This window comes from Copadichromis virginalis, linkage group LG2 (genome assembly GCF_057382275.1).
Source record: "Copadichromis virginalis isolate Kocher_CV1m ecotype Utaka linkage group LG2, C_Virginalis_male_GT1.1, whole genome shotgun sequence".
In the NCBI taxonomy this organism is placed as follows: Eukaryota; Metazoa; Chordata; class Actinopteri; order Cichliformes; family Cichlidae; genus Copadichromis; species Copadichromis virginalis.
Genome location: NC_140619.1, coordinates 34,617,272 through 34,634,728, shown reverse-complemented (window position 1 = coordinate 34,634,728; position 17,457 = coordinate 34,617,272). Strand labels below are relative to the sequence as shown.

The 17,457-nt window shown below is 42.8% G+C and overlaps 1 protein-coding gene, 1 long non-coding RNA gene and 1 other non-coding gene across 4 annotated transcripts; 2 read left to right on the top strand and 1 right to left on the bottom strand.

Moving 5' to 3' along the window:
• The first annotated feature begins 4,212 nt into the window (after positions 1 to 4,212).
• LOC146717862 (uncharacterized) lies at positions 4,213 to 7,666 on the top strand. The gene is made up of 3 exons (XR_014915146.1): positions 4,213 to 4,357; positions 6,243 to 6,543; positions 7,602 to 7,666. It is a non-coding gene; the product is annotated as an uncharacterized LOC146717862 (long non-coding RNA).
• Positions 4,506 to 4,578, top strand: trnak-cuu (transfer RNA lysine (anticodon CUU)). Its single transcript has one exon. It is a non-coding gene; the product is annotated as a tRNA-Lys (tRNA).
• Positions 5,459 to 17,118, bottom strand: efemp2a (EGF-like fibulin extracellular matrix protein 2a). 2 transcript variants are annotated; one of them, XM_085432107.1, is made up of 12 exons: positions 16,930 to 17,118; positions 11,902 to 12,131; positions 11,228 to 11,276; positions 10,951 to 11,139; positions 10,346 to 10,468; positions 9,768 to 9,884; positions 8,823 to 8,942; positions 8,595 to 8,714; positions 8,311 to 8,437; positions 7,619 to 7,814; positions 6,237 to 6,426; positions 5,459 to 5,864 (listed from the first exon to the last, which is right to left on the bottom strand). In XM_085432107.1, exons 2-11 carry the CDS (start codon positions 12,001 to 12,003, stop codon positions 6,253 to 6,255), a joined length of 1,317 nt encoding a protein of 438 aa, XP_085288233.1. In that variant the 5' UTR covers positions 12,004 to 12,131; positions 16,930 to 17,118; the 3' UTR covers positions 5,459 to 5,864; positions 6,237 to 6,252. The 2 variants fall into 2 exon arrangements, with proteins under 2 accessions (XP_085288233.1, XP_085288226.1); XM_085432100.1 differs by having other exon boundaries at positions 5,459 to 6,426; positions 16,930 to 17,117.
• Between the last annotated feature and the right edge of the window lie 339 nt (positions 17,119 to 17,457).

The window sequence follows — 17,457 nt, the reverse complement described above, 5'->3', positions numbered from 1 at the left end:
AAATGTCATTCTCTAGCCAGATCGTCTTTAAAAGCATTTTAAGACATATTTGCAGGACATTCAGGAGAAATTAAGCACAAAATCTTTGAGAGTATGAAAAAAGTAGTTTGTTAAATAAAGTTTTTATATATAGTGAAAAAAAACTAGTAGACAAAAAAACTAGAAGACTTTTAAGAATCAAATTAAATGTAAGAGTTACTATCATATATTAAAAGGAAGAATTCTTCAGAGTCTCCAACCTCTTAATGTGAAGGGTTCAGGTTCTTACTTTAGAGAGGTATTACAATATCTGGGCATTGCTAATAAGTGTTTTTACCCCTGACCCCACTATGTCATCATAATACAATCTACTGAAATAGTATTATTCACACCATAATGCACAACCTAATAATTTAATTCTCAGTTTTTAGGAAAAATAAATAAACTACTGATAAACCTCACACCAGTTTGGCATGCAATATACGTGTTTACTCATTTTCTGTCACATATATACAGTTACAAAAATAAATGTTCAAGTTGTTTTTCCACTTATCTAATTCAAGGTCACAGTTGCGCTGGAGCATATCATAGCTGTTATATAGCGTAAGAGGCGGGGTACATCCTACACAGGTCACCAGTCTGTTGCAGGGCTAACCAATTAATCACTAATTAGCTTAACCTATCTGCATTATGGGAGGAAGGATACTGGGAGAGAACCCATGCAGACACAGGAAGAACATACAAACTCTGGTCCTAGAGCTTTAACTGCTCTAAATGATCAATTCCAGACTGTCCGACTATCTACTCTTGGCTTTGCATGATGTCACTGTACCAAACTCAATGTACCAAACCATCTAAAAGTAACCCTGGGAGTTTGGGCTCCACCCACCTCCAATTCAAGCCTTCTGTTTTTGACAGCCAACCATTTAGAAGTAAGTTACCTTAAAGGGAAGGTGGTTTTAAAAGGGAGAGGAGCTAACATAGTGGATCAACTGGAGGGATGTACCAAGGCCCACCATAAGATAAGTAAATATTTTATTTATTTATTTTTACTTTTAATCTTGCAAAGCCACACTAATAGAGCCCAAAAATAAAGGGATGGGACTTAAAATTACTTGTTTTTTTTTTCCTTTTAATGGAGTGGTTTTATTTCTTGCAAAGCTGGTCTACTCTGCAATCTTTCCTGCTGTACACAGCCCGAGATATTATTAGTGATGCAAGGACTGCACTTAGTTTAAACCATCTTTAGGGTTTATGTTTTTATTTCCAATCAGAGATGTTTGATTGCATCCAAAAATGCAATACATTAGTACATTAATGCACTCTGTTTATGAACCTGTGTTGTTTCTGTGGAACAAAACAATGTCTGATTTATAACCTGTCTGTAAATGGCAGTATCCAGAGTCAGAACCATGTCTTGTTTTTTTAGTTTTTTTAAATTAGTCCTTGATGCTATTGTTTATGTTGTATTTCATAATTGCCCTCCCCCGCTGATCACCCCTCTCCATATATCTATATATACTCCATGCAAATATCCAGAGGAGAGAGCCATTTCCTGCCTCATGCCCTCACTAATTTACACTCTCTAATCACTCAGCCCTCCTTGTACTGTGCATCCTGTTTTTCATGTCCTGCAGATTTCGCTCCCCGCTCTTTTCATTAATGAACTCATTCAGTGTTCGGGGTTGTGGGTGGAGGGAAATGACACTCCACCTCGCTCTTTCATTCATAAATATAATACCTGCATTGTAGTGTAGTGGAGGGGGAGGCTTTGAGAGCTTTTTGTAATGCAACAGGAGGAGATCAAAGGGGAAAAGATTGCTCCTCCATCATGGCAACGTGTCTCAAATTGAGGAACAGAGCATGATTGTACGACATGGAAAGAAAGCATTTCTGTCGGCCATGTTTGTTCCATTGCGTTTAAGTGGTTGGTACCACCACATGAAGCTTCAATTTTGAGCTTCCACACCCACACCATTCCCCCACTGCGGCCTACGGGGCACGGCTTGCCCAGAAATGAGATCATACTCCATCCATGGAGCCAAAAAAACTGAGGCCCAAATGCTCCAACACTCCCCTCTGCCACCCCAAACACTCCTCCCCCTCATCTGTGTGGGCACTGACACTCTCAAACACATGCTCTCCTATGTAAACACCCACACCTTGCACTCACACATATATATAATCACATAAACATAAATACATGCTGGATGCACGCACAAATCTACTCACGCCTTCTCCTGTGGATCCTTTGAACCATTACACCCCGCAAATATGGATTATGAGACATACACAAGGCCTCGCTACACCATCTACACCATCCCAGACGTTTGTGCTTCATTCTAATCATCGTCTTCATCTTTTGGGGCTCTTTTAGCTGCTCTATGTTTTTGTCTGCGTGTTTGCTGGCATCTGTCATCTACTTTAACCCAGTTTTCACCTTATGTTAGTTGAGATCATTTCTTGTCATATTGGATCATTTCTTGGTTATTTTGTATTACTTTATTGTCTCTTGGGTGTCTCTGTGGGAATTTTGCATCCCCTTCTGACTTTTTTGCACCTATTTGTAGTCATTTATGAACCTTCTCTTTATTGCAGATTTGTGACACGCTCAGTAAAATTTTGCGGGTGAAGCCCAGAGGCCGGCTTACCCACTGAACCCCAGTTCTGCTGAGAAATTCACCCATTATGTTGTCTGCCCCTGTCGGGGTCTATTTCTGTGTGAATGCCAACAGGAAATGCCAGGGCTACTCTTCCCTTAACTGAACACACACACACACACACCTCCTACTCTGCTGCACTCTTTAACACCATCACCCGACACATGTTTGTTCTCCATCATATGATGCCAGGTTATACAAAGGGGGCGGGGCGGCGGGGGGGGGATGAGCTTCTAAATTGCTGTACAGTACATTATTTGTGAAAAGTAGACAAAGTTCCCATCAGTTGTTCCTCCTACAGGTGCATGACTCGCTGAAAATGGGAGAAAATGTAGGCCCGATAGTAAATTAGGTTATAAAACCAAGCACCGTCTCCTCTGGTTGTTGCTATTCTTGGCCTGCTGCAGATGAGATCTGCAGGATCTGCTGCCCCCTGGTGGCTTAAGCCTGTCTGCTCCGATTACATAAAACAGGGCAGTGGGTGAGTCATCATCACCCCCACCCCCCATCTTCCTCCTCCTTCTCCGCCCCCCCACTGAGGACAGATGGGAGGTGTGCGTGGTGTTTCGGTGTGTGAGTGTGTTTGTGTGTAGGACTGGGCGGAGAAAACAACAGTGGACTGTGAAATAAGGGCTTCCCCCTCTCTCGCTCCCTTTTCTCCCTCTCTCTGTCTGTTTTTCCTCAGTTTTTTTTCTTTTTTGTGGGTCAGGAGAATCAGTTACTGCTCCAGTGAAGTTGCTGTGACAGTAAAAATGGAGCAGATGCAGCAGAGCTCCAATGGTGTTTGACTAAAACAAGGCTGGAGGTCCTGAGGATGTTAGGAGGCGCGTATGAGATGCATCTGCCTCTTCTTTGTGTAGATATAGAGAATATCCGTATCATTAATGAATGTAACAAAAAGGGAGAGCAGTTTCTCTGTCTTTCATTACTGAGTTTGTTTTGGAGAGCTGGCTGAAAGCTGCCATGATGTTGAAAACAGGAGCACATTCTGTACACGTCTTTCTTGGGAGGCTCGTGCTGAGTGTGTGGGTGCAGGTAAAGAGGAGGTGGTTCCGGGACGTTTGAGCACACTGTGTGAGTTGTTCTCGCTGTCGTGGTCCAACTCAGCAAAACAGCAGTTTTTGAGATGACCCTGTAGACCTGCCTGCACTCATATAGGGATACAGTGGGACAGGTTTGGAGTGCTGGTCTTTGCTTCAGGTAGGAGTAGGGATTAGGTCAGAGAGCAATGTCTAAAACTTTCTGACTCAACTAGCAAGAATCTGTAAGGCTAAAAGAGGGAGGATGAACTCTAGAGGTCATATAGATGAAGCAGTACGTCAGCTGCTCAGCCATGATCAGACCTGGCAGATGCAGCGCAGCTATAAAACTCTGCTCCGGACTCCTTGTTTGTGGGAAAGTGCAATTAAATGTCAGCTTGAAGACACTCCCCACTGTGCGGGAGACGGTCCTGTGTAGACACTGCACTGCTACTTACAGGAGGAGGGTCAGTTAAGCAGGCATACCAATCAGTCAGTCCAGTGAAGCATCTCATTTGTTTGATGGCAAGCAGAAACTCCCAAGCGTTTAAGTACAAACAACTGCAGTTCCTCTAGTGGCCACTTGAGGGTGGCAGCAAGGAGTCCATTCTCACCATGTTGGCAGAAAAAACGGGTTCACAGCATAGCAGAGAAAACTGTTGTGGTCTTTGTGACTAGGTCCTTTCTTCTGTGCAACGGGTAATTTTCTTTTTATTCACTTCTCTTAATTGTTATTGATGCATTCTTTAGGTATTTGGCTGCTTTGAATATATGTCTATCAGCTAGGCTAACTAGCTTTTTGTTAGGCTACTACAGCCAAAATGGCTAACTGTATATCTCTCTGTAAGCCCGGCTAGCTCAGTCGGTAGAGCATGAGACTCTTAATCTCAGGGTCGTGGGTTCGAGCCCCACGTTGGGCGTTCACATTTTGAACCACACAAATCACAACTGACATGGTGAGAGTAGTTAACAGCCTGGAAAAGCGAATGTGTCCTCAACACAACAGGAATGTGGCGACAGTAAAACAGGTCTCATTGTGAAAATGAAACGAGCAGCGAAGGTGGCTGAGCTTAAAAAGCAATAGATATAGTACACCAAAGAAGTAGAGGCGAAAACGAAAGGAACTTTCTAAGTTGAGCGTTTAATGTTTCTCATTTTGAGCAGACAGGATGGGCAGGATTTCGGAAGAGTGCATTAGAGAGCAGGCTGTTGATAAAGAAAGAGAGGCAGGGGTGAGATCATTTGGTCATTTGTAGAGAAGATATAGTACATATTTTGGTCATAAAAGTTGTTGGATGTATTTTATTAATCCGATTCTTATCACTGAATAGAAAGTATATGTCTTTGTGTTGAACCCAGACAAGAAATAATAAAAACATCACTTGGGTTTCCGGCTGATAAAAAAAAAAAAGTATGAATTATGTGATGTAGACAGGCAGTCTGTCGAGTAACGGGCTCATTACAGCTTCTTGAAACTGAGGGATGGAAAACCCTCACTGGTAATAGTGGTTTTTCCACCAGTGGCAACCCAGCAAGTGACACAATGGTCAGGTTTATACCTTAAATAGACTTTTTGTTTTCTTCTTTTCTTCCTAAAGGAAAAAAAATTAATTGATCAGGATTAACGGGATAGTGTGGGTTCAATAAAGAAGTACAAAAAAATTTCCCAGTGCTTCACTATGCTTGTCAGAAAATATTAGGTTTTCTAATACTTATGATCTGCTGACCAGTCCTTAATTTTATGGCGCTCCATTTTGCAGTTGAAACCCAAACATAATCCATTATATAAGGTTAAAAGAATCCTCACCAATTAATTTATCAGTAAACCGAGTACTTGTTTCAGCTCGCTAAGCGTGCTAGAAATTCCACAGGGACCTGAAATAAAGAAACTGTATTTAGTTCTTGACACATGGTTGAAAGGGTTTATTGTTTTATTTGGGTTCAAATCTTAAAAACAAAAATTAAAAAAAAAACAAAAAAAACAAAGTACAACACTCAGGAACAACAGTGGCGGAGATTTCATTGGGAAATGAACAGCGGCGGGCGAAGGAGGAGCGTGGGTGCTGAGGTCTGATGTGAGTGGTTACTGAATCACGTCTGTCAACAGGAAACAGGGCTGACAAGAATAAAGTGACAAACAGAAGAAGATAAGGGTGTAAACTGTGAAACGGATAAGTCTGGTGACGCCCGGCGTGAATCATTCCACCTGAAGGCAGACAGAAAATATGTCACACAGATTCGTTATCGCCATGAATGCAGAAAAACCTCTTTTCTACACGAATGACTGAATAACCGTAAACATGATAACAGGAAAATGGGGAATGACTTTGACAGGACTAATTATTTTAAGGCTGCTGGTTATCTGTGAGACATTGCTGCTACAATGTGTTTGCATACGGTACTGCATGTATATTTTTACACATAGTGAGGGCAGACAGAAAACTGTCACTCTCCGTGGACAACACAGTATAAAAAGCTATTAGTTTAACATCACAGTGACTGGTTGAACTGCATCCACCACTTGTGTTTTACAGCTTCTTTCTCCTTGTTTGTGTCTGTGTCTCGCTCTCCGTGTCACCTCCAGCTCTTCTTCTTTAAAAGGTGTACGGCCCGACGTAGATGGAGAGTCTGAGGGCGGAGCTTGTCTGATAGTTGTTCTGGTAGTTGACCAGGGGGTTAATGGACACCATCTCCAGGTCCAACGTGTACTCTCTGGGCCCTGACACGGCACGGGCCAGCACCAGCATGGCACTGATGTTATTGATTTGCTGGGGAAGACAGAAAATAATGGAGTGTTAAAGCAGAGTGGCATTTACACTGGTGCTCTTCTCACTGTCACATGTCAAAGTGTCTTCTTTTAAAACGTCTCATCACCTCTATATGAGGTGAGCTTCTTCTTTCTTTTTTCAAGAATCTGCACATCCACACAGTTGTTTTTCATTTATTCCAGCTGATTAAAATTCTCCTCAGGTTGACACTGGGCTGCGCTTACCAAAGTACATGTACCAATAAAAATGGTAATAGAGTCCGTTTTGCCCTAAACAGGAGCTAGAAAACTAGACGAGTGAGGTGAAAGTAGAACACAGGCGGCACATTAAGAAGTCCAAGCGAAAAAATAAAGAAGAAATACGTGTAATGAACCACGTGTGCTTATGAAAGTCGAAACAATGTGAGATGAGGTTACTTATCGTACCTTTGTTTTGTGTGTCTGTGGAGGAGGTTTCAGTGATTTTAGTGGGTGTGTGGGCATTGCACCCAAAACACCCAACATTACATGTCTTATCAAGTTTTACTGGGGGTCAACTATGAAAAGGACAGTTTAAAAGATGGTTTGGAGATGGTGGCACTGATGAAAATACATGAGGAAGAGCTGAAGATGTTGAGGTTTTCAATGGACAGGATTAGAAATGAGCTCATCAGAGGGAAAGCTCAGGTTGAGCAGTTTGGAGACAAAGTTAGAGAGGCGAGGCTCAGATGATGGACATGTGCAGGGGAAAACAAATGCCAAACACATAGTAGATTTAAAATAAGTGAGTCTTGCCTTTTAAAATTGTACTAATAGCATATAAAATCTACATGTCCAGGCTCCTGGGTATATAACTCAGTTATTGAGGTCAGCCTCTCCTATCATGTGATCAGGGTCTTAACTGTTTCACGCTCTTAGGTCAGCTGATTCAGTGGTTTGTTTTAAACACTTATTTTTATAGGATAGGTTTTCTTTAACCATTATTTTTGGTCCTGGATGAAAGTGTGTATATGGGAATAAATATAAGACCATATGTTTCCTCTGTGTCTGTATGCTGGAACATGTATACTTATTTTTCAAGTGTGGTTTTATTCAAACTGTGAAGTGCGATGCAACTGTTATTGTTATTATTATTATTGTTATTACCAGTCTAAAGTTAGTATTTAGACCTAAAGACATCTGGTGTTGTGATTACAGGATCCCACTCTCCTCACCCTGATGTAAAAGTCTCCGTTTTCATCACCGGAGCGGATGCGGAAGGTGTTGTAAGCCCTCGCAGAGACGCTGGTAGCCTGGATCTGGAAGATGTCCGAGGGGACGGAGCGCTCGGAGGTGATGCTCATGTAGCGGTGCACGATGGAGAAAGGCAGCTCTCGACAGGCGGGGTTGTTGACGGGGCACACGCAGCGGCTGGATGTACAAATGCACACAGAGAGGAGCAAACAGTTACAGTTAAGAGTTGTGCGTTAGTAGTAGGAAAACATCATGAGCAGTTAGAAAATGAGCCAACAGAGGGAGTAGTATGACTGAGAGCAAAGGGCAAAAACCTAAACAAATATTGAACAGTGGCCATTTTTTTCCTTCATGTTTTTCTAAAAATCATCTTATACTACTAAATCTTCAGGGATATGTTAATAGTGACCCACACCTGTTCCTGAGCCAGCACTTGTTCACAGATGTAATGGTTTTCTTATTGCATTGGAACACATTCAAACGAAAAGGTTGAAAAGCTGGACTCGTACGTGGAAAAAGTAATTGGGGTAATCTTAGAGTTTGAGCCAAACTCAGCACAGGGGCTGATTATACTCGGAGCCGATGGCCAGCACATATTTGAGTAATTGAGAAAAGGTGTGTGGAGTTGCGTGTTCGCGTACGCACACAGAAGCTTTCACGAAGTGTCACTCACTTGTCAGACACTTGGATGTAAGGTTCCTGGCAGCTGTTCTTGTCCACACACTGGTATCGTCCGTGGATGTTCACGCAGTTCTGCGTCTCCGTGCACTCGTGTTCTCCCGTTTCACATTCGTTTATATCTAAAGCGAGCAAACAGCTTGTGATGTTTCGCTGAACAGCAGACAGGGGCTCGAGAACAAGGATGAATAGGCATTGACTCAGTGCACCATTTGTGACTCTGAGAGCACAGAGGGGAAGGTGTTAGTTTCAGGAGGAAATGGAGGCGGGCGCACTCACCCTGACACATTCTGGTGCCCAGCAGTCGGTATCCCTCTGGGCACACGCACGAGAACTTCCCTGGTTCGTTGACACACTGGTACTGGCACAGGTAACTGGAGTAGCTGCACTCATCGATGTCTAACAATTCACAAGGTTGGGTTTTATTAATTGTCGATCACTAAGTAGCAAAAAAACTGAGAGGGATAAGCGTGCACTATCACTGTCGCTCCTTTTGTCCTTCATTACCTTTACATTCAAAGCCATCGGGCCCGAGCTCATAGCCCTGATCACAGCGACAGAGGAAAGTGCCGTATGTGTTGTAGCATCTCTGCGAGCAGGGGGCACCCATCTCACATTCATTCACATCTGAAAAGAGGAAAAGCAGAGAATCTGAGGTCAGTTGTAGGCTGTGGATCAAAGGATTTTAATAAAGTTAAAAACCCCAAACTCTGTGTTCATGTCAGTGTGTTGAACATGCAGTTTTCCAGTTTTATTTTTAATGTAAGACTGGATCTGGTGGAAAAAGGTGATGTCATGAACTTCTGGAAATCAAAGCACCGATTAAACTTGAACAACGTGATTTATTATGTAGTGACAGTTGTGGAGTTATAAGATAATGATGTAATCCAAATCCCATCAAATTTAACTCACATGGATTTGATGAAGAAGAAGGAGATCAGCTGAGTTTTTCCGAGGTCAAAGCCTCAATAAACAATTATACTTTTGAAAGTAGCTGTGACAACTGTACTCACATACAGTTTGGGGGCAATTCAGTATTGCCATTTGCTTCTATTTTGCATTTGGAAAGTTTTTTTTAGCCTTTGTTTTACAGAATAGGCAACTTATTGGACTATTAGGCAAAAACTATGCAACTAATGTAATTAACTGTTTTATTGAAGCGCTAATTATTTTAAAAAAAAATAGCCTAAACTACCAAACAAATATAAAGAAGTTTAAATTAACTACAGCATTAACAAGAAGTAATGGGGAGTGATACTGAGAGAGGGAGGCAGCAGTATACATTTGCAAGAAAAACATCCAAAAAAACTGGCATCATTACACATCAACTATTACAATTCTCGATGTTAACCTAACATACTTTTACTTTAAATTGTTATTATTTCAGAGTTTTTTTAGTCAATATTAGAAATGCAGGACTGTTACTCACACTGCTGTACTCTTAAAACTCACCAATGCAAGATCGATTGTTTCCTGCCACATGGAAACCTGGTTCACACTGACAAGAGAAGGAGCCGGGCACGTTGACACAGCGATGCTGGCAGTACCTGTACCTGCACTCATCGATATCTGCGATATCAAACGAGAGTTATTAAGAACAAGATTTAAATTTCTAAAGATTTTTGGGCATATTGCCACAGAGGAGGGGGGGCTATGATGCTCTTTTCTAGCTTCATATTCTTACTCTGTAGCTTTGAATGATTCACAGTTCAAACAAATTGTTATTTATTTCTGTCTGTTTCAAAGGGCCATGGGCTGTTAACAGAGTGCTTGTAAGCCTCGCCTTATTTCCATATAAGGAGGTCTTTGCTGAGCTGCCATTTGCTCCCACAAGAAGAGAAAAAACAGTTGGAAACTGGGCATTTAGAGCAGTCTGAAGTCTGACTTCTTGGCTCACACTTTTATGTATGCAGACTTCATTATTTGAGACTCAAATCCACCATTGTATATAGGAGAGAAAATAAAGAAACGCATAATAGCCCAGTTAAGCTTAATTACACCAATTAAAGGTGAAATTCAAAATATCTCACCAACGCACTCTGTGCCGACTTTCCGGTATCCATCCGGACACTGGCAGGTGAAGGCGCCCACCGAGTTGATGCACTCCTGGCTGGGTTGGCAGTCGTGCTCGTGTCTCTCGCACTCATCGATGTCTGTGTTTGTGGGTGTGGTGATACAAACGTTTAAAACGCTGTTATTGTGAGCGAACACACCATCATGCAGCATGACTGACATATACAGTGTGAGTGTTACATGCCACTGGCCACTACGTTCCCCTCACTTGCACCCAGCAGCTGAGAACATCATGTTGAGTCATGTTTGCTGTGTCATGCAGGCCACTTTCTCGCTACAAGTCTTAAAACACAGCAGCTGTCCTCGTGTGAAATCTTCCAAATTCCTGCACTGTCTGCCCGCCTCCCGTGGACTCATGCTCACTCACACCCTCACAGATTGCACCCACATGCTGCCTCCAGTCCTAACACCTGTTGCAGCCACCTGTCCCTCACAATCTGTGGCCGCCAACAATGAGTTTACACAACCACACACACACACACACACAAACATGCTTAACAATCGCTGATCCTGCGGCCACCTGTCCACCTCCAACCCCCAGACCAACAAACCAGACACCCACCCACACAGCTGTTTCCCTGAGGCTCGTAGCCTAGAGGGCATGGGTTTAAGGGCTCAGCGGGTGTAATAGGAGGCTCTGGAGCAGGGATGAGTGACGCAGAGCGGGGAAGGCACAGGTAGCCTCCATAGTGATTGAAGCACTTCATTTCCCCCTTGCAGGCATCAGGAATGGTCTCACACTCGTTTATGTCTGATGGGAGATTGAAATGTAAAACACAAGGCAAGATTATAGAAGCAAGAGGAGAATCAAGGTGTTACTTGATTCAACATAGCCTTACCTTTGCAGTGCTCAGTCTGAGGGTCCCAATGATACCCATCTGTGCATTCCTGTAAAACGCAGCAGACACAGTGTGTGTGTGAGAAAATGATGGAAAGAAAGATGTGAACAGCCCCCCTGTGCCAAGTAGTTGCATAATGTATTCATAATACATAATAAATTTCCCAGTAGTGAGACGTGTAAAAAAATTAAAACGAAAAGAAAAAGAGGAGGATAGAGAAACTTGTTTCCTCTGCTAAGCCAAAAAGACAAGAAGCCTGCTTCTGTTAGAGGATTTGTGACATGTAAACTACTTTCCTAAAGCAAAATGTCACCCTAAAAAACAAAAAAAAGTATTTAAGGCCACTGTTTGGAAAAAGGGTCATTATCATTCAAGGGAAAAATGCTGCTGTAACCTGCATGGAAAGAGAAACCAGAGGCCTGAAGAAACATGGTATTAAAACCAAATTTAACCCCAGCAATGAACACTGTAAAGTCCTGAGAAGGGAACATTTATGTGGAACTTTGAACAAGAAGATGATGAGGCAATGAGAAAGAGCACAAAGAAAGAACAGAGAGAGGATTGGAGGCCAGCATTTCAACACAAAACCTGTAATGTGAAGTGACAGGTGTGGAAAAGAGATGCTAATAAAAAAGAACGGAGTAGGAGAGGGAGAGAGATTCATCCATCCTTACCGTGTAGGTGTCACTTTCTGAACGTGGCTGTGAAATCGCACTGCGGAGGAGCACAGTCACACATATGCACACACACAAGATTGGCACACAAATACCCTGCATACTAATGCACTATTTGATGGGAGATTGGGAGATCGGACTGGAGCATGCACACAAGCGCACACACACAACAATCAGGCAGGTAGCGGTGCCCTGAAGACGAGCCTTTGTGATGTGCAGAGCAGTGGTATCTGTGTTCACGGAGAGAGACAGAGGGAAAGAAGGAGTGGGGGGGAAAGAAAAAAAAACATCAAAAGACAAGATTCGAAACTCAAAAATCACAAAAACGGTTTGATTCTGTCTCAAAACTCTCCTGTGCTGTTAGCTGTTCCCACAGCTGAGATGGATAAATCAACTGGAAGCAAAGGCACCAGAGCCAAGTTTTAAGAAGTCAGTCAGAATGCAAACAGTTCGTTTCTTGGACTCGGTTCACCGTTTGACAACCAAACAGTTCCCCCTTGATCGCAGCGAGAATAAATGGAGTGAATCACTGTGCCAGGTAAGAACATAAACACTGTGACGTCCTCCAACTTTTTGCTGAAAATAACAAAGTCAACATCCCAGAAATACTTTCATATTAGCTGCTCACAGAAAGCTCTCTATGTCTGCATGCTGGCAGCCGGCAGGGTGACAGTCCTGGTGAGCGCTGCCTCCAGAGGTTCGGTTTACAGTGTATCAGCGCTGCATCGGTGGGCCCGCATCAATCCAGGCCAAAACATCAATTTTTTTTTTTACAGAAGCCTCTCCTGCTCAGCTGTTTCACTCTCACAGATTACATTAGTTTGCACCTACCAAACTTATTTTATGTAGAATCAGAGTCATGCTTGTTTAACGGACGGGGGAATCTGTCTTTGCCAAAATAACCAAACACATTAAATGCTCCACTTAAGTAGAATTTCTGGTTCTTTACTTGCGTAACTTCCAATTTTATGCCACTTTCAGCTAAACTGCATTTCACAGGGAACATTTGTACTCAGTAAATGAATCTTTATTTAACAAAAACATTGCTTATAAAACGTTATGGATTTTTATGGATTATAGGACATGTCATGTCGTCATATGTCTAAGTGAGCTTGTTTCGGTTTATATGCAAAGCTGTGCAGAGAAAGCAACTGAACATCTTTTAAAAAGTATGTGCAATCACACTTTTATTATTTAAGAAATATTTAAAGCTCTGTGAAAGCTTTCATGGAACTTTATAAAACACCTTTACTGCTTCTATCAGAATTAAAAGTTTAAGTAGCAGCCAGGAGCTGATAATGAAATGGACTGAATTAGGTGATCATGAGCAGCTGTGACCACCTCTATAAAAGCAGATGTTTTGGCAGTTTGCTGGTCTGAAGCGTTTAGGTGTATTAACCCGGTTTGACAAGCAAATTCAATCTGTGCAATGGTCACAGAAACTTAAAATTTTCAGGCTTCAGTTAAATGTTAAAGTTCATGGCAGTCCAGTAAGAAAAAGACTGAACAAGTATGGCTTGTTTGGAAGGGAAAGAAAAAAAAGTTTGTAGCTTATGTTTGTAGCTTTGTAGCTTAAGTTTGTTGCTTTTGAACAAACCACAAGATTTCTGGAATAATGTCCTTTGGACAAAGTGGAGATGTTTGGCCAAAGACAGAATATCAGCACAAATGCCTCATATAGTAACTGTCTCTCACTGTGGTGGAGGGGTAATTATTTGGACTTGGGAACCCTGCAGTCACTGAGTGGACCATGAATTCCCCTGTATACCAAGTTATTCCACAGTCAGATGTAAGGCAGTCTGCCCGCTAGAGCTGGGCTGAAACTGGATCATGGGAGAGGACAATGAAATCAAGCAAAGCAGCACATCTTCAACACAATGGCTGAAAAAGAAAATAATCGCTGGGCCATTCATACATGACTGAAATCCTGTGGTGGGCCTTTAATAGTCTTTATGCATTACTGTGAAAAACTGTTTGACAATCAAACAGAGAGCCGTGCATGAATGAAAGAAGAGTTGGACAGATTACCTCCAGAATGATGTGAGAGACTGATAGATGATGACTACTTCAGAGTCGTGCAATTAAACAGGGTTACAGGGTTCAATCAAACCAATGGACCAGTGCAGGGTAAAAAGATCTGCACAACATTTACTACATTTATTTTAAAGCTTCAGTTACTATGGCTATTTTCTGATATAGATTTAAAATCTAAAATATATTTGCCCTGCAGCAACTTCAGTACCTGTCTATGGTGTACCCTGCCTGGATGTATGTAAAACATAAATCTTGGTTACTTTTAGATTAAGTAATTCAACTGGCTTTTTTGTTGTTCAGTAAAAATAGACAATATACAAACCATAAATCAGTCCATTATAAACACTTTTATTTTATCTGCCTGGATTATTGTAGAACAAATTAACCAAAACACTATTAATCAACATGAGAATGTAAAGAACTAAAAGCCATGACCATTTAACTGCCATATTAGCCTCTTTAAATCAACTTCCAGTATGCTTTAGACTAAATGTTTATAATATATTATCAAAATATAAGGGTCTCTGTGGCCACTATTTAAGAGCCCTATCTTTGATGTCTTAGTACTGTATGCACAGGGGTCTTTTACCCACACCTCTTGCAAGATTTTTTCCTATAGTAGAATATTTTTTGATATTACTATTTTTACTTTAATACATTGTTCTGTACCATGTAGTGTATTTCTAAGGTAAATATATATTGCATGGTTCATTGTTGATGGATTGGGCCTCTCTGGCAGCAATGACACAACCATCCTTCAGTTAATGTTCCTGAAAGAAGCTATAAGTGTTTAAGCTGAGCCTAAACATAAACAAGTTGCCCGTTCCATCTCCGCCAGACCAAAAAGACACGGGGAAAAAAACAGACAAATTGAAGTAATAAAAAAATCCTAAGCAAGTCTTGTTTGCAAAGTGAGTGAGCGCCAGTTAAAATACAGGGAGGAAGGTCATAATCACTGCCTGTCTATGTGCATACACTCACGCTCTGATATAAACTCCCGAGGCCACATTTGCAGGCATTGCTTATTGTTTTATTTCAGGCTGAGACAAACAGAAGGCCGCAGGGTGACTTGGACACTCCGAAATACTCGAGGAATGACATCACCGTGACCTTTGAGTGGTGAAAAGCAGAAAAATATGCTCTCACACTGTAAGCTCAGACGGTAAGGCATACCACCGCGCAATCAGACAGCCGCAGTGCGTGATCTCTCTGAATTGGCCCAACAGTGACTTACAACCAGCAAGAATTTGACCCGAAACCACCCAAAAACAAACTGACCATCAGACTGGGGTCCAGTCACTCACTGGCTACTGAGTGTGGGCAGCAAGGATGCATGGGTGTTTCCCTCCTGCTGCTGGAGATCAAGTGGCGGCAGATCTCTGGAATGCCCGTGGCAAGGATGTGGGCACCAGTTCTCAGCTGGGATGCCCTGCCACTACAGTGGTTCCCAGAGTATCGGGTTCTGGGAAACCCCCCACAGTTCACATAAGAGGACAGCTGGTGCCAGACCTCCAGCCACTCTTCCCTAACCTCCCATCCCTTTGGAGGATGTGTAGGAGGATGTCAGAGAATGCGGCTCTGATACAGAACTTCATTGTCTGCATTCGACCACCACTGACAGGGAAAATACATGATTTGAATAACTGATGAGTCAATCCATAGAAAATGAATCAGGAAGAATTTTCATGACTCGTTTTCCAGCAAAACAGTGAAAGCAACTACACAAATATGCAGTTTCCCCTGCTTTTTCTGTCAATACGAAAGTAACCCAAATATGCAGCAGGGTTTGATTATTAGTGGGGCAAAATGAGACATCTGAAAACGACATCTTGGACTCTGGGAACTTGTGGTGGGCTTCTTTTTTATACAAGTCTACCATTTACTAGCCCACAAAAATAAAAAATACAAATCATCGATACTTAATGAAGTATTTGGAACTTGGCTCAGCTTCAGGACTGCCAGGTGACCCATTTTTAAATTCACACATTCAGAACAGCTTAACAAGCAAAATGTCAGGCGGCTTATATCAGTGACCACATGGAAACCAAAAAAAGACCAACAGCTGGAACACACACACACAGAGTTTAGACTCCAGGATGGTCACTTGTTGTAGTGTATACACAAAGTTTGCGTTGATGTGCTTGGCTGTGCGTGGAGCAGCCTGAGAACACGGTGACCCAGCGCGCTCCACCAGCTGTGCTCAGTTACATTTGTGGCAGTGAACCTGCATATCCACAATCAGGGAGTCTCCATCTCACACTCGGCCTGACTTCTGTTCCGGGAAGCTCCACAGGTAAAGACAGAAATAACGCCCTGTCGGAGAAACTCACTCACAAGGTAAAACATGTTCCTCCTGAACTCTAACATGTGATGCTTTTGTGTTAGAGTTCAGAAAACTTTGACATGCTTGCTTTTTCTAATCCCCACCTTAAAGTGGAAACATCTGCTTTTACCTGCAGGAAATTGATTACACAAAAAGTGAAACAGCAGTTGTGCACTGTGAGGTCATCCAGGTTTAGAGAACTCGTCTACATGTTGACTGTTTGTGTTTCAGATTTTGAACTTCCCCCACCTAGAGACTAAACTGATCTTGTGACACTGACGTTGAAAGTTGTACAAGAGGGATGAGGCGGAAGGATTTTGCAATATTACAGTACGATAACATGTGCCCTGTGACTCACTGCCTCTCTTCCTGTCTAACCCCATATTACAGTCAGAGCCAAGAAGTAAACTACTCAGACACAGTTAGCCACGTTATCTTGGCTCTCATAAGGAGCCAAGTGCAGCTGGGAGAGCAGAGCAGAGAGCAGGGCAGTGGTGCAAGTGTGACGTGTATGGCCTGTACAAGAAAAAGTGGGTAAGAGGTACATCTCACCTCCCTTACTTCTCCCTAAAATGCTCGCAAAACGTAGTAAGTCATCCAGCAAGTCTCTCTTTAACAAACAGCCATTCTTTGATATGTGTAAGAGGCTAAAGAAGCACAGGAAAACTCACAGAGGAATCTTCTGTCTCTCAGTCTCCGTCTGACCAGTGTGTCCCTCCTGCCGGCTGCGGTCGTCCCAGCCGAGTTGGCGTACAGAAGTGGTCCCTTAAACTCCTGCCTGTATGACCCTGAGAGAGAGAGTGAGTGGGGAGACCGACAGCTGGAGCAGCTGAGCACATGGAAAGGGAGGGAGAGAGAAAGAGAGAGGGAGAGAGAGGGAGCGAGCAAGACAGGCAGAGGCGAGAGAGAGCGAGAAAGGGAGGAGAGGAACAGCCCCCTTACCCCCCCTCTGGCCCCCTGCACTGCCATCCTCCACTCCCCAAACCCCCTCTCCCTGACCCCCCAGGATGCAAATTCCTGGTCTGCGGCCCAAATACCGAAATTCCAAACCCGTCCAAATCGCAGGCACAACTCGCAGATTCACACACGCACATGCCCCCACATCTTTTCACCCTCTCACTGGTCCCACAACACACCTGGTTTCATTTAAACCAAACCCCCGCAAAATCCCGAAGCTCTCCCACCCATTCTACCCTCCC